General features: G+C 36.7%; 1 protein-coding gene across 6 annotated transcripts in view; it reads right to left on the bottom strand.

Moving 5' to 3' along the window:
* AP2B1 (adaptor related protein complex 2 subunit beta 1) overlaps positions 1 to 21837 on the bottom strand; it is a 186676-nt gene that overhangs the window by 67383 nt on the left and 97456 nt on the right. For all 6 annotated transcript variants that reach the window (XM_077165133.1, XM_077165138.1, XM_077165134.1 and 3 more), the window contains 4 exons: positions 20296 to 20461; positions 19032 to 19130; positions 13245 to 13504; positions 4769 to 4961 (listed from right to left, as the gene is read on the bottom strand). In XM_077165133.1, the coding sequence (XP_077021248.1) occupies positions 4769 to 4961; positions 13245 to 13504; positions 19032 to 19130; positions 20296 to 20461 (718 nt within the window). The remainder of the gene's footprint in view (positions 1 to 4768; positions 4962 to 13244; positions 13505 to 19031; positions 19131 to 20295; positions 20462 to 21837) is intronic.

Below are 21837 nucleotides of genomic sequence, written 5' to 3' on the forward strand. Positions count from 1 at the left end.
ACTACTATTATTATCACCATTTGACAGATGTGGAACTCAGGCAGAGAAATTAAATGACTCGCCCAAGATCAGCTGCTTGCAGGGTTGTCTTGAGAATTCAAAATTATGAAAGTTCTAGCACAGGAACCGGCACATAAATAGGCACTCAATTATCAGTAATTATTCCTCAAACTGCCGAGGCTAGCCCTGACTAACCCAATGCATTGATAAAAAAGACACAATGGTTATAAAAGCTGCACTGAAGAATTTACTAGACAAAACTGGGCAATAACTTACAATGATTTCTCCAAAACAATACCAACTCTAAAACAAAGCTCTTCAATCACAGCAAAGCTCCTCTAGAGGAAGAAAAATGAACTGTAAAATCAATATGTACGATGGAATATCCTGTGGGCTTAAAAAGAAAGACTATTACTAAAGTATTTTATGACTTAAAATATCTGAAAGGCATAAACCTGTAGGAAACAGTGTGGGAGGTTTTGAAAAACATACACTGGGAGTCAAAAAAAAAAAAATGCAGTTTGTCTTTTAGTCCACTCTACTTCAGCTGGGCAGATAAAGTACACTTTTCTAGCATGAAATTGTTCTTCAGCATAGAAAGGGCACTCTAAATACTGCTTCCTTTCCATTTCTGAGGCACAATAGCACCATTTATCTAAATAAAGTAATGCACAGCACCGTGCACGAATAAAAAGTTATAATTTAACCAAGGCCTTTTCTGATAGCCAGAAAGTAAAGGTAACAAATATGTGAGATTCAATTATTACTTCAGCAATCCTCATGGATGTCAGACTTATTTGTACAAGGTGTATCTCTATAGCACACATCCAAGAGTTATGCACATGGGCATCAGGTTACCTCCTATACTACACCAAACCAGAAGGAACTGCTGTGAGAAAAGTTACAACATCCAGAATGAGCAGCTTCTCAGACTAATTATCAGAGCCATCAAAAACAAACAAAACACATATATGGTATCTAAAACAGACCCAAATGACTACTTTTGCAAGCAAAATCTAAATATTCTATAAATAGAACAGATCAACCATGTATGTAACATTATCGGAAACCACTCCATTGCAAGGTGACAGGTAAAGTTAAACTAATAGAAGGAAGAAACTATTTGTAGAGCCAAGGAGAACATATTGAAGAGCAAGCAAAAAATAAGGTTGGGAAACAAGTCCCCAGTAAGGGGACTAAAAAGAATATGTAGGAAATCCATTTTGAGTCAAGTCCTGTGATAAATAATTCCATTTGTAAAATCTGGAGCTCTGCCTAACTCAGTAATTTTCAAAGATACCTGCCACCTAAAATAAAGGTAAATAAGAATTACCTGGGAAACCTGGAATCACAGTTGCTATGAATCACTAGCATTGATGGAATAAGGCTGGAGACTTAAGGTGTATTGTGGCTAATAATGATAATAATAATTGATAACTATTTTTCTGAATAGACAGTTCTAGAAGAAGCCACAATTCACTAAATCTCAAAATTGTACAAGCGTGTTAATAAAAGAAGGTAAAGTAGAACAACATCTACTGCGAAGATCATCAGAATATGAAAAGGGAAGAATAAAAATATGTACTAGTGACTATCTAGTTTTACGATAGAAGAACAGAAAATAAGTAAGGAATACAAAATACAAATGCTTCCAATTTTGTCTCCAATTATGGAAAATAAGCAAAGATAAAAGGGACCTTGGGACTAAATGTAAATAGGTCAAATTCAACTTCCTGCTAACTTCGGATAGGCCTACTGGCATAAAAGAAAATCAGGATGGAAACATTCTGGGGTGGAGAAGAACAAAGGTAACCTCAGAGAGATCTGTTTTCGTAGGAGGTGTCAAAGTGGCTTGTCAGAATATAATTATTCTGCAGAAGTCACTGCTCAGGTTTAGAGATCACTTCTTAACATCCCTACCTATTTCTGTTTGGATTTTCACTTGACTTAATGTTCTCAACCCTAGATGCAAAATTAAAATGATTTGGGTAATTTTTAAAAAAATACCAATGTCTATACACTGTCACCCAGAGATTAGCTGTTCTAGGTGGAGCATAAGCACTTGTAATATTTTTTTATATGTTACTAATGTGGTATAGTGATTATGCAGCCAGAGTTAAGAATCATAAAGCCTGAAGAGGTTAGTGCTGCCATGCAGTACTTCATTAGCAGCACATCACTGACCTCTATGGGTGAGATTCAGTTAGAAACCCAATGAAGAAAGCACAACAGTCTCAGGGTTCTTGTTGATAGCCTTTCTGAAATGATCACTGAGCTGATTTGGGTTCTGACTGCCAGATAACCATAGAATTCTAATCCTGGCCATATTTTAAATAGGGTCTGGGTCAAATTCTCCTACTCCTAGTTATGCTATTCTTCATAGGAAGACCGTTAACAAAATAAATTCAAGAGTTTCTTGCCCTGCCTCAATTAATTAATTTGGGGCAGCAGAAGAGCCCTCTTTGCCGGAGTGAGTTTATTACTGAAGTCAAGAGAAGCAGGCATCTGGTTTATCAGCAGCTAACAGATCAAACAGTAAACTGATGAACAATTCAGAATCGTCACAGATATTCTATGCCCTTTCTATGCAAAGCATGATCCATAGATTAGCAGCATCAGCAGCATCTGGGAGCTTGTTAGAAATGCACACTCTGGGGCCCCATCCCAGACCAACTAAATCAGAATCTCTCTTGTTCAACATGACTGGGAGATTCATATGCACATTACAGTTTGAGAAGCACGGCTTTATGCAAGAATTCATTTAAGGAATGTCACTGTCTATACAGATTGACAACTTTGAGAGTTATTTTCCTCTTTAAATTAAGTAATTTGCACAAGAAAATAAAAGTGTTTAAAAGTGGCAGTTCACTGCTGCCTTAGAAAAATCTCTTCAGATAGTCAGATTTAGGTCTTCCTTGTGATGTTATCTAAAAAACCTTGGTTCTCTGAGTAAATATATATTTAACCACATACAGATCCAAAGCAAAACAAGGGCTTTTATTCTTTCTTATTTTGAATTCTGGGATATATTTACATCCCAAAATAAGCTCAAGAAAACTGCATATAAATGTTTCTGGGGTTATAACATTGAGAAAACCAATTTAAGTCCCAAAGCCAGGAAAAGCTAAAATTTACAGTTACATAGGTACATGGCTGGGCCTACAAGTCCAACTGGAAGAACTAATTTCCCAACCCCCAAAAGAACATCTTTTATCAAAAAAAAGAAGGAAAAATAAAGAAAAAAGTCCACATGCCATTTTGGCTCCTACAAATAAAGCAAGTTCTAACAGCTGTTCTATTTGAATTAACACTTGCAGTGATTCTGACAGGTGCCTGGATAATTATGTATCAAAAGAATAGGAAAAGCACCATTTTAATGTTTATAAGGGATTCCTGGGAACCTCCACAAATATTTTAATATTCACTTGTCAATTTCCTGAGTCTTTAAGGAGGCTATCCAAAAATGCAAAACGATCATATGAGAAAGCTATTCTGCTTATCAAGATCAATCAACCTCATTTATTAAAGATATGAAAGAACAGCAAATACTTATGTTCCAAAGAGAATGCTTATTTGGGTCAATATAAGCTGGAGTTCAAACCTTGATCAGAATATAGACTCTACAAACAAGTCACTTTCCATGAGTAAAACATACAACACATAGATATATGACTGTAACCATTTTTTCTTAGACTTTCCACTATCTAAGAATATTGAATATATTGCCTGGCATGAACCGCAGACATAAGTAAAAGATGCTGGTGTAAGTTGCATTGAGTGAGGTTTTGTTTATGCTATCTCTGAGAATATGTATTTTTATATCTATGGCATCTGCCTTCAAATTTCTGATGCTGGTAAATTGTAGAAGATGCTGGTATAAGTTGCATAGTGATGTTGTTTTGTTTATGCTACCTCTGAGAATATATATTTTTATATTTATGGCATCTGCCTTCAAATTTCTGATGATGTAAATAAATCAAACTGTTTGGCATCTTATAAGTTTCTAGCTAAAAGAACCTCTCTAATTCCACCAGAGTAAGTATTTAGTTTGTAGGGCACCATCTGATGAGACCTGTTATCCTGGCTTTCTCTCCACAAATGCAAAGTCATCCTTAATATTTCTCATTTATTTTACACAGCAAAAAAAAATAATTTTGGTTTCTAATGACGGCATATATTCACAAATGCTCTGGACTTTGGAGCCTTTTAGTATTAGAATCCTGGAAGCTAATCAAATTGGAAGTATGACTGGAGGTGGGGGAGGAGAAAGGGAAAAAAGAACCAATCAAGCTGTTTTCCCAACTTTTATAAAGGTATGGTTTTTACACAAATGGCTCAAATGGTTGCCTTAAAACCTTTTGGAATTAGACAGGGTATACGCCAATAAAATACAAAGAGAACAAAGGCTTGAAACTTCAAAACAGAATTATCTCTACAAGGTCACTTTAATGCTGTTCAGGTTAAGAGGAGAATTTACAGGGGCTATCCAGAGTTAAGAAGCGGGAACAATAAGTAGCTCTGGAAAGCTTACTGTGGTTATTGTGGCACAAGAGGTTGGTTAAACACCAAAAGTTCTATTTAGAGGCAGAACAAAATAGTCTTGTACACTTGCAGATATAGCCCATACCAATAATGAAGAATACTATAATTAATATATAGATGAATAATCTTGTCCTTCATCAAGAAAAGGTCTAGATCTAAAAAGCTGAGTAATTTAAAGTTCTCTAGCACATTAAGAACTAAAAATGATCAAAAGAAAGATGCTTACCAGACTATCTAGTCCTCCTCCCAAGAGATCCACCGCTCCCATCTGCATGGAGGATACCTGTGGTACATTGACTGGGGGACCAAGGTCAAGGTTCAAAAGGTCCCCCAGAAGGTCACCTTGAGAGGGGATAACTTGAGGCTGTTCCAGGTTGGTTGCAGAGGTGGTGCCAACAGGGCTGTCACCTGCATCAGTGCTGCAGAGGAGCAAAAAGAGAAGAGTCAGTTTCAACAAGGATATAAAAACAAGACAAAAAAAGTGAATGTGGGGCAGGCCACGGTAGCTCAGCAGGCAGTGTTCTTGCCTGCCATGCCAGAAACCTGGGTTCAATTCTCCATGCTTGCCCATGCGGAAAAAAAAAAAAAACCGTGAATAAGGGGTGCATGGGCAGTTCAGTGGTAGAATGCTCACCTTCCATGAGGGAGACCTGGGTTCGATTCCGGGACCATGCACCCAAAACAAACAAAAAGCGAATGTGATCCAGGGGTGAAAGTCTCCCTGGTGGGATGGGAGATGACTTCCAGAGATGAGTCAGGCCCTGGTACCGTAAGATCAACAATTCCATCCTGACCAAACCTCAGCATTCCAGCCAGTACTAAAGATCACTTAATATAAGATTCTACAAAGGGGGGACTTTGGGCCAAGATGGTGGCTTAACAATGTGCACATTTTAGTTTGTCCTCCAGAACAACTATTAAATAACCAACAGTACAGAATAGCTCCTGGGGCCACGTCAGTGACTGGACACACAGTGTACCCCAGTCTGGACCAGTTGGACCGGCTGCAAACCTCCCAGAACCACGAGTTTCCCAAGCCGTGGCAGCCGGTGCCCCTCCCCCACAGGCTGCTTCCCAGAGGAGAAAGAACTTTACCAGCAGCAGGGGCTGAGCCCAACCAAACACCAATTGTGGAATTAATTAACAAATTCTGACAACTAAAAATAGGTCCCCAGCTCAGGTGAAACTGGCCAAAGTGGAGGTCACTCATTTTTGCCCTGGCACCAAGAGGGTAGGGCTGACAGAAAAAGAAAAAAGAAGGAAACAGGTTTTTGTGGCTGTGTTTCTACAAAGGCTTGACTGCCTTTGGATATAGTGCACAGCTTCTCAGGCTGCAACTGCCCCAGGCATAGGCAGAAACAAGCTCCTTTCAGGGCGTGTCTGGGAGCCTGTGCCTTCCCCAGAGGAGGGGTGAAGCCCAACTCAGGTGGAATCCCTCCATCAAGGAATTCAGACACCAGGGCTTGGTAATTTGAAGCCATTAAAACCAGCCTACAACCTCTCCTCTGTCTCCACCATGTCCCCAGCAGGGAGAGTCTGCCAAAGTTAAAGATGCCACATCATTTTATGCTGGTGGGACCTGCAGTCAGACAAGCACCACATACTGGGCAGGATAAGAAAAACAGAGTCCAGAGACTTCACAGGAAAGTCTTTCAACCTGCTGGGTCTCACCCTTGGGGAAAACTGATGCAGGTGACTCTTTCCTCCTGATAGGAGGTCAGTTTGGTCTGGGAAAATCCGGCTGGGGTCTAAAATACCTAAGTAGACCCTCCTAAGGGGGTAAAAGGCACCATACAAGCAGGGCAAGAAACAAGAAAACAAGAATTGAAAAATTCTCCTCTGTTAAACAAAACTTAAGCTAGAAGTCCAGATAAAGCTGAACTGAATGTCAAAGAACAGATAGACAACAAACTCATCCAGCAAGAAAACCCTAGGTAAATGAAGTGAAAGCAATCTCCAGAATAAACTAATTAAGGTAATTAAATGCCTAGACGCCAGCAAAAAATAACAAATCACATTAGGAAAATTGAAGATATGGCCCAGTCAAAGGAACAAACCAACAATTCAAGTGACATACGGGAGCTGAAACACTTAATTCAGAATATATGAACAGACATGGAAAACCTCATCAAAAACCAAATCAATGAATTGAGGGAGGATATGAAGAAGGCAAGGAATGAACAAAAAGAAGAAATGGAAAGTCTGAAAAAACAAACCACAGAACTTATAGGAATGAAAGACACAGTAGAAGAGAAGAAAAAAACAATGGAAACTACAATGGTAGATTTCGAGAGGTAGAGGATAGGATTAGTGAGCTGGAGGATGGAACATCTGAAATCTGGCAAGAAAAAGTAAATACAGGGAAAAAAATGGAAAAATATGAGCAGGGACTCAGGGAACTGAAAGACAATATGAAGCGCACTAATATACATGTTGTGGGTGTCCCAGAAGGAGAAGAGAAGGGAAAAGGAGGAGAAAAACTAATGGAGGAAATTATCACTGAAAATTTCCCAACTCTTATGAAAGACTTAAAATTACAGATCCAAGAAGTGCAGCGTACCCCAAAGAGAACAGATCCAAATAGAAGTACTCCAAGACATTTACTAATCAGAATATCAGAGGTCAAAGAGAGAGAGAGAATCTTGAAAGCAGCAAGAGAAAAGCAATCCATCACGTACAAGGGAAGCCCAATAAGACTATGTGTAGATCTCTCAGCAGAAATCACGGAGGTGAGAAGACAGTGGGATGATAAATTTAAATTATTAAAAGAGAAAAACTACCCACCAAGAATTCTATATCCAGCAAAATCGTCCTTCAAAAATGAGGGAGAAATTAAAACATTTTCAGACAAAAAAAATCACTGAGAGAATTTGTGACCAAGAGACGAGCTCTGCAAGAAATACTAAAGGGAGCACTAGAGACAGATATGAAAAGGCAGGAGAGAGAGGTGTGGAGAAGAGTGTAGAGAGGAAGACTATGAGTAAAGGTAAAAAGAAGGAAAATCAGATATGACATATAAAATCCAAAAGACAAAATGGCAGAAGAAAGTACTACCCATGCAGTAATAACACTAAATGTTAATGGATTAAACTTTCCAATCAAAAGACATAGACGGGCAGAATGGATTAAAAAACAGGACCCATCTATATGCTGTCTCTACTCAAAGGACATGAGGGCAAGGACACAAACGGACATTTGCACACTAATGTTTATAGCAGCATTATTTACAATTACCAAGAGATGGAAACAGCCAAAATGTCCATCGACAGATGGGTGGCTAAACAAACTGTGGCATATACATACGATGGAGTATTATACAGATGTAAGAAAGAATAAAGTTATGAAGTATGTAACAACATGGATGGACCTTAAGGACGTTATGCTGAGTGTGATTAGCCAAAAACAAAACGACAAATACTGTATGGTTTCACTGATATGAACTGAAATTAGTGAATAAACTTGGAATATTTTGTTGGCAACAGAGACCATCAGGAGAAAGATTCTACAAAGGTTCCATGCACTAGGGTAACTTTCCAGAAATCTATAACCTCTAGGTGGGTCCATGGACCAGATAAGTCCTGAAACCTAGAGTGCCCAACCTCTCCAGAACATCAGCTAGTTCCATCTTCCTACCTCCTATTATTGACAGCCCCTTCCAACATGAAAAAGTGAGAATGGCCATAGCCCAAATACCCCTAAAGAGTGGGATAGAAAGATCAAAGGTGATGGTGGAGTTATACAGAGAAGGTAGGGTTTAACAAACAAATATGATCGCTGAACCATTAAATTTATATTTCTTTTAGTCTCCAGTATCTTAGAGCAGCTAGAAGTAAAAACCTAAAATTGTAGAACTGTAACCCATAACAAACTCTGAAATCTGTTCTTCAACTAATTGTTGTGCTGTGCTTGAAATTTATTGCTTTTTTGCATATGTTATTTTTCACAAAATAAATATTTTAAAAGTGAATATGAGATATACAACCATTAAACACAGAAGGGAAAAAAACTGATTTCATAAGAATTTATGTACATAAAGAGATGACAGCAACTCTTATCTTTATCAAAATACAGCTAAAAAAATGAAAATAAATACATAGTATGTAGTTTAGTCAGTCATTTTAATTGAACACCTTCTTTATGAGGGAGCACTATAATGAGGACTCTGAGGACATACAGAAGAAAGAGGAAATAGAGTTCCTGACTACAAATAATTTACAATATAACTATGTCAGCATTCACAAAAATGACTAAAAAGCACATTTACTGTGTAACAGATATCTGAGATTTGATTTAAAATATTCCAGCCCCCTCAGAAAAAAACCTGTAGGGGTGATAAATGAAAACAAGATCGGCAAAACATTGTAACTGTTGAAGCTGAGTGATGGGTACATCCAAGTTTGTTATGTCATCCTATCCAGCATGATTTTTAAGTTTACATAATTTAAAGTAAAACCACATTGCAAAAAGTTCAGTGAACAGATGAGTATTTTCCTAAAAAAAAAAAAATTTTTTTAAACCTGCATACATTTCAACAACACTTGAACAAAGAGGACAAAGGACAAAGAAAACTCAAACTATGGGAAAAAGAAACAAAACTTAAGAAGCAGAAGACTAGCGATGTTCCTAATACCATAGGGAAATATGGAGGAATGATAGGAAAAATGATATATTCAGTTCTCAATTCTGTTGTTTCAAGTAATGAAATTAAGCAGAGAAGTCTAACAGACAGCTAAAGACAAGGCACTGACAGTCAGAGTTACAAAACTAAATTTGGGAGAAAATTCGCGCACACATATCAAGTGAAATCACGAGAGTAACAGTGTGTGTTATCAGGGTATGCTGATAAGAGCAGGGGATCTAGAATCAGAAGACTCAGATCAAGGGCTGATGCCACTAAATACTAGTAGCCAAACCTACATTAAGTGACAACTTCTCTAAGACAAATTTTCCTCATCAATGAAATGTTAATAGTATCATCAAAACACAGGATTATATAATCGTGAGGATCAAAGGAAAACATGGTGTTAACCTTAAAGCCCTACAATACATCAGTGGTAGCTCTGGTTAGTAGGTAAGTTCCCTAAGGGAATACACAGAGAAGCACAGGAAGAGAAGGTTCAGACTGAATCTTATGATACAATCAAGATTAATGATCAGAGAGAATAAAAATGGAACTGCAAAGATTAAAGACAGAAAGATGACACAGGAGGAAAGAGTGTCAAGAAAGTGACGACGAGAAGTATCTAGCTGAAAGGTTAGCAAAATTTAGCCAAATATTAAGAAAGAAATCAAAAGCTGTTTTCATATACACCTATAAGAAATACATGAAATCTACACATGGAACTCCATCATCTTAAGATACAGGCCATTTAGGAAACGTGATAGAAAACAAAATAAATAAAATGCAGAAAGGTAACAGAGAACGCATTTTCCTTTATTACAATGGAAAGAGAAATATGGGAAGATAAAGTGAGCTAGATTAAAGAAACAAATAATCCTGAAGTATCTAATTGTTAAGAATGTGGTAAATTATTAGCATACATCCTTTTGAAATAGAAAATACAAGATAATTAGTTTGAAAACTTTTCTCATGGGAAATAACTGCATAACTGTCACAAAGCAGTATTTTTAAAAGATTTTCCTAAATTAAGACAATTTACTGCCTCACCTCTATAAAACATCTGACAACTCTTAGCAGAGTAAGCAATACCAAACTAAAAAGCACTTCCTTCCTTTCTTTACTAATTTTTAGAAGGTCTTTAAGTGATGTACACATTTTTTTTAATTTCTAGAAGAGGCAGATTAATGTTTTAAAGTGCTGCTTTATTTCCTGTCAGACACAAAGCACTTACTTACCTTTTGATGCAGAAGGGAACTAAGTAATTAATGGCAGAACTACTATGAGTATGCCATTTAAGGCAATTTGTCATTTCACTTGATATCAAAGGAGATTTTCTACATTTGTGTCTCCTTTAAAAAACAAACATAAAAGACAAGCAAAAATGGACAAAAGGTTAACCAAAAAGGAATCACTTAAGGAATTGTGAAGGTAACAACATATTAAAGATTACTTATCACATCTTTAAAGACTTCATCTAAGAGCTTATGTCTCTTTTTGGATAGTTTAAATATTGGTTCTCTTTTCCTATGTTCTAAAGAGGGTTGTTTTAGTTTGTTTGTTTGTTTTTTTTTTAAATTTTCTCCTTTTCATTTGAGTGCCAAAACTTAACAGGAAAAAGTCAGGTTAAATAGTACATAAATATGGTTAGACAGATGTAGTGATTTGAAGCTGTTATGTATCTATCCCAGAAAAGGTCATTTTTTTTTTTAAACAAACAAAACAACAAATGATTTTTTATTGTAAAATATAACATATCTACAAAACAAAGAAAGAAAAAAGCAATAATCTTCAAAGCACACTTCAACAAGTAGTTACAGAACAGTTCCCAGGGTTTGTCATGGGCTACCATTCCACCAATTCACATTTTTCTTTCTAGCTGCTCTAAAACACCGGAGGCTAGAAGGAATGTTAACATAGTGATTCAGCAGTCACACTTGTTTGTTAAATCCCATTTTCTCTGCTATACCTCCTCCTTCTCCTTTAATCCTTCTCCCAATCTACAGGGATCTTTGGGCAATGTCCATTCTGATTTTTCATGTTGAAAAGGGGTGTTCACACTAAAGGACAGGAAGATGAATTTAACTGACAATCTTAGAGAGATTTGTCCCTGTGGGTTTCAGGGTTTATCTGACCTAGGAACCTTTGGGAATTATAGGTTCCAGGAAGGCAAACCTAGTACATGAAACCTTTATAGTTCAATTCAAGGCCTATGTGTTCTTAAGAGTCAACAGCAGTGATGTTGATTGGGGTTCAGCAAACCATGGCAATTAGCACTATCTAATTGAAGCTTGCATAAGAGTAGCCTCCAGAATACCCTCTTGACTCCATTTGATGTTTTCTGGCCACCGATGACTTATTCTATTACATTTCTTTCCCCTATTTCAGTAAGGAAGGCCTTGGTGCCAGAGCCAGTCTCATCCCCAGGAGTCACGTCCTACATTTTCACCAAAGAATGGCTTGGGGGGAGGGCAACGATTTTCCTTGCAGAGTTGGGCTTAGAGAGAGAGACAACATCTGAGCAACAAAGGCCATGTTCTTTTAGTCCATTCCTGTAGGTGCAGACCTACTGTATGTGGGACCTTTCGATTAGGTTGTTTCAATTGAGGAGTTGCCCCAAGGTGGGTCCTTAATCCTTTTACTGGAATCCTTTAAGAGAAATGAAATTAAGAGAAGCTCACAGAGAAAAAGCCCCCAAAAAGTCTGAGAGAAGAAGCCACTGAAGTTGAAAGCTGAAAGCAACAAAACCTGGGAGAGAAGGACCAGGAAATGACAGCCATATGCCATCCCATTTGAGAGAGGTGTTCCAGATGTCGGTACCTTTCTTCAGAGAAGATTTTGTCCTGTAGATGCCTTATTTTGGACATTTTCACAGTCTTAGAACTGTAAATTTGTAAGCTAATAAATCTCCATTGTAAAAGCCAGCCCATTTTTGGTATACTGCATTTCAGCAAGCCAAAACAAGAGGCAAGTTACAAGAAAACCTGTACTATATAAAAACATGAAGCACAAACTTGAAGACATTCTTAGAAATTAAAGACACACATCTAGAGAATATTAAATATGTTTGTATACAAGGCACAACGCCCTAACTTATTACAAGGCTTATTTTTTAAGAAGCCACAAGTCTTTTTTGGGTTAAAATCACAATACTTGCCCTTAAAGCCAAGGATTCAACGAAATTAAAGGCTAATAAAAGCTGAATCATCATTTACTTGGGTGCTGCCTGCTGTCCTTACTTTTTATTTGTGCTCACAGTACATTTAAAGATTCCAAAATGCTGCCTATACTAATTTGTAAAACAACAAATCCTATGTCTTGGCCATTCATGAACATTTAAAACAGCAATATATAACAGGCAATGCTACAAGACACCCTTTAATGGAAGCACAATTATTCTAACTTAGATTTAATGTTTACTATGATTGATGAAGGAAGGAGAGTCTGAAAAGATTCCAAGATATCCACTGTAAGAGTTAGCTGAATATTTAAAATTTTGAAAATTTTAAGATTGCAGTAAAGCAAGAGTTCCACGTTATTCGAAAGCCTGTTCATAATAGAATTTTCTTACTAATATGATCATCTTAATTTGTTAAAAAAGGTACAGATAATCAAAAAACTTTGTTCAATAGAATCTCAATTGCTTTTACAAAATCCTGCAAATATTATTTCATTAAACGGTATCTACTAATTTTACCCATAAACGTCAACCAAAATTATAGTACAGGAAAACGTATCTATAGTTATATGCACATAGAGTCTTTGTTCTTAGTTTCCAACTCTAGGAATATTTCTGGCCTCATCTTAAACTGGAGACCTAGCCAACTTTCAGTCTTTAACAATTTAGGTCTACTCCACCAGAATTTTCTAAGTTCATAATCTAATCTACTCAGAGAGTGAAATACAAAGTGGTCTCTCACTCACTGTGTGTGTGCGGTTACTGGTATTCAGAAGTACCCCCAAGGGAGTATGGTGGTAGGTTTGGAGAATGCAAAGCAAGTTCTTCTCCAAGTCATCAAAACATGAGGAAGACCAACTCTGCCTAAACGGTCACTTCAAACTGAAACCTAGTTAACCTGCGTACCTCCCATGATGAATTGGCAAGTGTTTGCGATGGATTCCATGACTTCCTTCCACAAAAGCATTGGGAGGCTTATGGTACACAGAGGCCAAAGAACCAATATGGCAGATCAGCTCATCCAGCAGAGTTGGTTCAATAAGATCGGTCTCCTCAGAGATCAGTGGCTTCTCTGACAAGACAACTTCTTTGGCTGTGACAGGGTCCGTTGAGAGAAGTCGCCAGTAAATATAGCCCCGGTCTCGAAGGTCAGGGTTATCAGAATCCTAATGAAAAGACAAAGGCAAGAGGGTTTAGCAGGAATTGTTCTCCATAAAGAAACCCAAACTGTTGGATTTACTGTCAAGGCAATGCTATAGTGATTTATATTAAGTTGGCCATTAAGGAGATATTTTATTTAGACTGGCATAGCTTTAATACAATTGTGTAACCTCTAATGTATCAAAGAATTTCAGCATAAATTCAGATGGATTCGTTCTAAAACTCAAATTCAAAGGGAACTTAGAAAAAGGAAAATAAGTTTAGACTGCTCAAAGTTAATTGTATAAGATAGCATTGGTACATTTTTAACTGCAACACATTTTAGCTGGATTACTCTTTGTATCTTACATAAATTTCATCACCACCTTCTTTCTTCATTCAAATATTTTTAAGTGTTTCCTACAGGAGACATTGGCTAGGTTCTAGAAATAAACAGATAACAATACACAGTGCCTGACTATAAAAAACACACAGAACATCAATTTTATAATATAGTTTGAGAGGAACTATTATAAAAATAATCAGAAACTGTTTAAAACAATACTTAATTACTGAGATGGTATAATACAGGAATGCCTACAGCGTACAATGATAGTGACTAAATGTACAAATTAAAAAATGTTTTTGCATGAGGAAGAACAAAGGAATGTCAACATTGCAGGGTGTTGAAAATAGATAGTAAGTCATATTTTAAAGCTTCAACTTATGTGTGAGACTAAAGTAAAAAAATATTTGGTACAAAATTTATGTTTTGACTAGTGCATCTCCTAATATAATTTATATGGACAGTTTAATTGAATACCCATAAGTACATGGAACCTTGAGTAGGGCATGAGATTTTGTAGGTTTGTCCAGAGTATGCCCCAATAAATCCCAGAGTGATCTGAAAAGTGAATAAAAAAAGTATTTGCAAAGTCTCCTTGGGGGAAAGGAGAAAGGTGAGAAAGGGGGAAAACTCAACTTTCCCATTTGGAGAAGGCCTATTATTCTCACAAGCAGTGAGGACAACAAAATCGATAGGCTGAGCCCTCAATCTTGGGGTTTGTTCATATGAAACTTATCCCTGCAAAGGACAGGCTAAACCTATTTAAAATTAGGCCTAAGAGTCACCCCCAGAGAACCTCTTTTGTTGCTCAGATGTGGCCTACCACTCTCTCTGCCAAAATGACAAGCAAACTCACTGCCCTTCCCTGTTCTACGTGGGACATGACTCCCAGGGGTATAAGCCTCTCTGGCAACATGGACCAGAGGTCCTAGAATGAGCTAGGACTCAGCATCAAGGGATTGAGAAAATCTTCCCAACCGAAAGGGGGAAGAGAAAAATGAGACAAAATCAAGTGTCAATGGCTGAGAGATTTCAAATAGTCAAGAGGTTATCCTGGAGGTTATTCGTACACATTATATAGATAACCCTTTTTAGTTTAAGGTATATTAAGAGAGGCTAGAGGGAAGTGCCTGAAACTGTAGAGCTGTGTTCCAGTAACCGTGTTTCTTGAAGATGAATGTATGATACAGCTTTACAAAAAAAAGTACTCTGAAAATTATTGCTCCTTTTTATAAAATTAATTTTTACTTTTTGTATATGTTATTTTTCACAATAAAAATCATTTAAAAGAAAAAAAAAAGAGTAGGCAAGGATCTCCTACTGCTTGAACACTTGTTCTGAGGGGAGATTCCTTAGGGCCACTGCGAGCTTGACTTCATTGCCTTTTTACTTATATGGAGGTCTCAATAAATTAGGCCCAGTCAAGACTTATGACAGATAAAATAGGACCCTTTAATGGTCTTAAGATGCCAATATGTTTGGTGATTCAGAAAATTTGGTTTGAGTTTTCCCACATTGCTAGCCTCATAGGCCCTCCTCCTCTAGATCTCAAGATAATAGTAAATTTCTAGACATTTGAGTTTCCAAAAGTAGTCCTTACCAGGCAAGCTCTAAGACAGTTTTAAAAAAATAACATGCATCAACATTTTAATATACCAGGAAAACTTTCAGAAGTGCAGATTCTAGGGCCATACCCACAGAAATTATGATGCATTATGTCAAAAGTAGGGCAATAAAAGCTGGTATAATGTTATGAGTTAATGGATCTGGGGGGAAGAGAGATGGAGTACGTTACAGTTCTTTGTGTGGAGTCTGTTTTATTTTTGCAACTTTCCTGTAAGTTTGAAATTATTTCAAAATAAAAAGTTGAAAAAGAAAGGCATATTCAGTGTTCAAATCACTCTGGGATTTATTGGGGCATCACTCTGGACAAACCTACAAAATCTCATGGAATGTTCAAATGCTAAGAATGTTCCTGTTGTATGTTGATTGGTTTGATTAAAAAAATTTAAAAAAAACAAAAAAAAAATGGAAGCATAGGAATTTGCGTTTTTAACAAGTCCAGGTGATTCTGATGATGGTTGTTCCTAGTTCACAGGTGGAAAAACCAAGATGAAGAATTCCCTCCCATGCACCAGAAAGGGAAATTACAAAGCACCAACACTTCTGTAGGAATTCTTTACTAAATCCTTTATAACAGTAAGAGACTACCAGAACAACAACAATAAAAACAAATGTTTGAAATAAGTTCAGGAATTCAAGGGTTGGTTTCTTTTCAATATCATTTCAAATTGTCATACTATTCTATTTAAAATTAGAAGCACAAAGATTTTACACACACTTCAAAGAATTCTCATTTCACATGAAGAACAATATTAATTATCCGTACTGGAGAGAGAGCAGAACAGCAATAAGAAAGAGAAAATTGCTCAGTCACATCCTGAACAAATGGAAGTGGCAGAAACAACCTCACCATCAAACTAAAATGAACACCATCCAGTGGATCACACCGCCTCATCTTAAATTGGCACTTACCAACCAAAAATATTAGGTTTTTATATCACAAATTTGGGGAGAAGACTTCCAAATTACTACAGAACTGTGTTTACTCTTCTATAGTAACTCCTCAGATCTTATTAGTTAATTGGACAGAAATGGAAAGCCTAGAGAGATTGTATATTAATTATAGCTACATATAAAATAATCATCCACAGAGATTTTAAAACTAGTAAGTTCACTTATATATGTTAGTTTAAGCATAATAGTGGTTCAGGCAGGGAATGCATACCTTCAGTCACTTTTTTTTGTAGTTTATTTTTTATTCTTATTTCTTTAACTTTTTTATTGTATAGTATAATATATATACAAAGCAAAGAAATAAAAAAAACAATAGTTTTCAAAGCACTCTTCAACAAGTAGCTACAGGACAGATCCCAGTTTGTCATGGGCTACCATATGATCCTCTCTCAGATTTTTCCTTCTAGCTGCTCCAGAATACAGGAGGCTAAAAGGCTTAAATATTTTTTTAACATCACAATCAATTTTTTAAACTTTTTTGTGAAAAATAACATATATATAAAAAAGCAATAAATTTCAAAGCACAGCTTCACAATTTGTTGTAGAACATATTTCAGAGTTTGACATGGGTTACAATTCCACAATTTTAGGTTTTTACTTCTAGCTGCTCTAAGATACTGCAGACTAAAAGAAGTATCAGTTTAATGATTCAGCATTCACATTCATTGTTAAATCCTATCTGTGCTGATTTGAAAGGAAGTATGTCCCCTAAGAAAAGCCATGTTTGAATATAAGTCCCATTTCATAAAGGTAGAATAATCTCTATTCAATGCTGTATGTTTGAAACTGTAATGAGATCATCTCCCTGGATGATGTGATTTAATCAAGAGTGGTTGTTAAACTGGATTAAGGGACGACATGTCTCCACCCATTTGGGTGGGTCTTGATTGGTTTCTGAAGTCCTATAAAAGAGGAAACATTTTGGAGAGGGAGATTCAGAGAGAGCAACACTACGAAGCAGAGAGTCCACCAGTCAGCGACCTTTGGAGATGAAGAAGGAAGACCCCTCCCGGGGAGCTTCCCACGACAACGCTAATGCAGGTTGATGGTATTGATGTGTATCAGTAAAAGCAATTCTATTAAAAGGTCAAATACAATGCAATCTAGCACTCAGCTCTCTCCTAAACTGGCTTGATTCAGGGGTGTAAGAATGGAGAGACTCTGTATCCTTTAAATAGTCATCACTTAACAGTTAAGTTCAGTCAAATTTTGATAAACACTGGGTGGTAAGGAAATTGAACTTGAACTTGAATTTTAATAAGAATTCAAAATGCAGCTGCCTGCTAAATACAAACACATGGGCTTTAACAGATAATGGAGCTGGACCTAGGGTTGAAAAACTGTAAAATCAAAGGATCCTACACCAAGGCACTTACTTATCCCCCACCTATTTAGAAGTGAGCAGAGAGAACAAGGCAAAGATCTTTTTAGAAAACTATCTGAATCCATCTTAACAGAGATACAAATGGTTAAGCAAGGATCAAGACATAAGAAGTCAATTCAACAGAGATAATTGACTAATCATTGCCTTGCTGGTTATGGAAATTGCTTAGCTTCAGACCTAAGATGACACTCAATAAAGTTTTAAAACCACTTCAAAGAGCTCTTACAAATAAATAAAAAAGATATAAAATTATAATAGGAAACATGATAGCTCAGAAACTAGGCAAAGTACAGTGAAAGAGCTTTAAATTTTGATAATATATCACTATCAAGAAATAAAAATGAAAAACAGTAACTTGAATATCTGAATTAGAGTCCATGTGTAGACACACATCTTAACTCTGATAGTCTGCTAAAGTAATATTAAAAACATTACTAAGTCATGATGGACTGATGATCATTACACTACAGTTATATTAGAAAAAATAATTATTTTGGCTTCTGTAGATTTCAAATGGTAATGTAATTTCTAAGGCTAGCAGCTAAACTTCTTTTTTTTTTTTACATGGGCAGGCACCAGGAATCGAACCCGGGTCCTCTGGCATGGCGGGTGAGCATTCTTGCCTGCTGAGCCACCGTGGCCCTGGCAGCTAAACTTCTAAAATCAGAATCCATCAAACCTTCTTTCTTCTCACACCCTAAGAAGGGCCAAAATATATGAAATAATTGAGGAAAACAGTATAAGCATTTTAAGAACTTTCTCTGAGAGACAGACAACCGCTCTAAAAGGTAGAATAACATGTGATATCTTTATCAAGGTACCTACCATCTCTAGATGGTACTTTCATTTGAATGCTGAAATTAGGCATCCAGATATATACTGTCAAACTCAAGGTCATTTTCACATTAGAATGTCCTTCATTAAAGAGTCTAAGTTCAATTTTCATGAATGATCATGAAAAAACTGTAGTCAGTTAACTCCTTTGAAAGCCATGCAAACAGCTATGTATAAGAAGCATTGTTTATGTAAAGGCAGTACCTCTCTTCTTCCAGTTGAAATCTCCCCCAGAGAACCTTCTTGGGAGAAGTTCCGTAATTCCCTATTATTTAAAACAAGATAGGGAGGGCCATGGTGGCTCAGGAGACAAGAGTACTTGCCTGCCATGCCGGAGACCCGGGTTCAATTCCCGGTGCCTGCCCTTGCAAAAAAAACAAAAAACAAAAAACAAGATAAGTAAATATCTTACCTGGGTTGCCAAACTCAAAACCTGCTGGACCAACTCCTGTGTTTCTGATGGTTTCTTGAGAAAGAGCTTCACGATGGCAGTAAGCAGAGTTAGCTGTACCTAAAGACACATAATAAATAAATGACATTTGCATCGTTCCATGACATTATCTCCAAAGTGGCATTTCTGCAACTATGAATTGCTATAGGTCATTCTGATTTTGACTAAGACAAAGGTTAAAACTCAGCCAGTATCAAGAATAGTAGTCAAAGGTATTCATCAACCAAAAACTAACCAGTCTCCTATCTTCAAATTCCTTTTTCCACAACAAAAGTTGCTGGTTTCCTGGGCCAGGTGATCATCTGTATTTCTTAAAGTACATGTTAACATACTAACAAACTGGTTCCTGATGAAGTCCTTTAATATTTATTTCCCACCAAAAGCTATAGCTTCAGGGTAACTATGGAATCATCTATCCTACTGGGGCAAGAGCCAATTATGCCAGATCACAGTCAATTAGGAGTATGTTGCTAGACCACAATCAGAGAGCCAAATCACAAACCTACTACTGGCTTTTATAATTTCTTTGTATTAGACCTACTAAAATTACAATGGTAGAAATACATACATAACTTTTATTTGCAGTGAGTACAATAGCCAGGGGGGAAAGGATTTAATAGTTTATCTGCTACTGTGGGCCAATGGCTCTAGTCAATGCTTCTCAGTTTTAGTAGAGGAGAGAGAAGACGGGAAGGAGTCTGACCATCTACAGAAAATCTTTTCAAATTGCCTATGCCAGCTCCCAGCCTAGCTGCGATGTGAAAATTCCTGCTGTAATGAGCTACAGTCATTAGAGACAGGAATGTGGAATCATCCTCAAGTGAAAGAAAAGGAAAAAGTGATAATCACTGCTCTAAGCCAGTGGTTGGTAATGTGTAGTCCCAGACAAGCAGCAGCAGCATCTCCCTAGACCTTATCAAAAACACAAATTCTTAGGTCCCCCCTCAGACTTACTGAGTCAGAAACTCAGTCAGAGTAAGACCCAGCAACCTGTGCTTTTACAAGCCTGTCAAGTTTTTCCGATGTTCATTCAAGTTAGAGAACCCACTGGTGTAAGTTATACAGGTCTATTCAAATGGGAATCAGCATAACTGAAAAAGGTCATTCCCTTTGGGAGAAAAAGAAATATACACTATATAAATACCCACACACACACACACTGAACAAATTGCCTAACCTTTAATTTCCCTGAAATCTAGAACATAGGATGTAGAAGAGAACTTACCTGGGTGCTTTCATCATGAAAACCTTCCAAGAAGCTCTCCAGTAATTCATCTGCATTGTCAATCCTTTCAGCATATTCTCCCACAATCCAAATCATAGCTGCTCGAGCATCTGGCTCATCCAGTGAGTCTAAATTCTCACACAGAGTGGCAATGATACTCTCATATCTGATATAATGAAAGACTATGGTTACTGAAGGCAAAACTAAGAGCTATATTCAATAGTGAAGGCTAAAGACAAAACCATGGACAAGGTACCCTAAACCAAACCACTAAGGCTCTTAGACAAAACAATACACAGACTTTCAGCAAGATTATAAATGTCCTATATTTCCCTTCAATTATGTTTTAATAACTAGACCTTAAAGCTTTATAAAAAATCATCAGATGTTTTTTTCACAAGTAAAAAACAATAAAACAAAACCTGTGGTGGTGTAAGACAATTCTACTACCTTTTTTGGGGTGGGGCAGGGTGGTACATGATCCGGGAATCAAACCCAGGTCTCCTGCATGGAAGGCAAATATTCTACCACGTCACTACTTCACATTTCTAACAATTTTTCCTAAGTTAATGGAAAATTTTCTTTTCTATTATTCCATGTTTCTTCATGGTAGAAAGGAATAGAAATCCCAGTTTGTTTTTAGAAAAATGGAGTTAGACAACAACAATGTGTAGACTAGAAACTTAAATGATGTGATTTTATGTTTTTTTTTAACTTTGTCCCCCACACCAGTGACTTGTTTCTCCAAAGAAGTAAGTAGCTCAGACACTGATTTTTATAGGTCTATGGCTCTCATTTCTACCACATTGAAACCATCTCCTTAGTTAATAGAGTTTCAAACATCAGAATGACATTCTATAATAAATTACAGGTGGACAACTGAATAGTACACCTAATTGTTTGCCCTTCTTCCACCTTTTAAACCAGACTCTTGATAGCTCTTTCTTGAAATTAAACTGCCATAGCGCCTTAATAATATAAACCAGAAATGGATATATTTCTCTACAAATCATATGGAGATATGCATCTCTACCCTTAAGGAAGAAGTTTAGAAACCCAACCTTCCCCTTTTCTGGGAAAATGGTAAAAGTATATATATATATATATTACAAAAATATTTTTTCTAAACTAAAAAAAAAAAAACATATACAATGCCTAATAAACCACTAACTTGCTAAAATAATTCAACTAATTTCTAAGCATACCACTAAGCTAACAGGTACCCTCATTTAACATTATATTTGGGATTCAACAGAAGCTTCAGTAGAAGACAACTCTATGATTACAAAGCAAAATATTTTGGGTGCTTACAAGACCTGCTTATATTTTACTCTTTCCAATTCCATTCTTGCTTTCAAACTTGAACCTAAAAAAATATTTCTGCTTTGCAAACTAAGAGGCCTTGATGTGAAAAATTAGTGAAGAGTGAGTGAAGACTTTGCATATTGGGACAGCTACAAGGCCTCACAAAAGGCCTGAGATGCTGTGATAATTCGTTACATATTATGGAATTTCCCACAAAGTACTAAATAACAGGCAAAG

The sequence above is a fragment of the Tamandua tetradactyla genome, chromosome 6 (assembly GCF_023851605.1).
Source record: "Tamandua tetradactyla isolate mTamTet1 chromosome 6, mTamTet1.pri, whole genome shotgun sequence".
Lineage (NCBI taxonomy): Eukaryota > Metazoa > Chordata > Mammalia > Pilosa > Myrmecophagidae > Tamandua > Tamandua tetradactyla.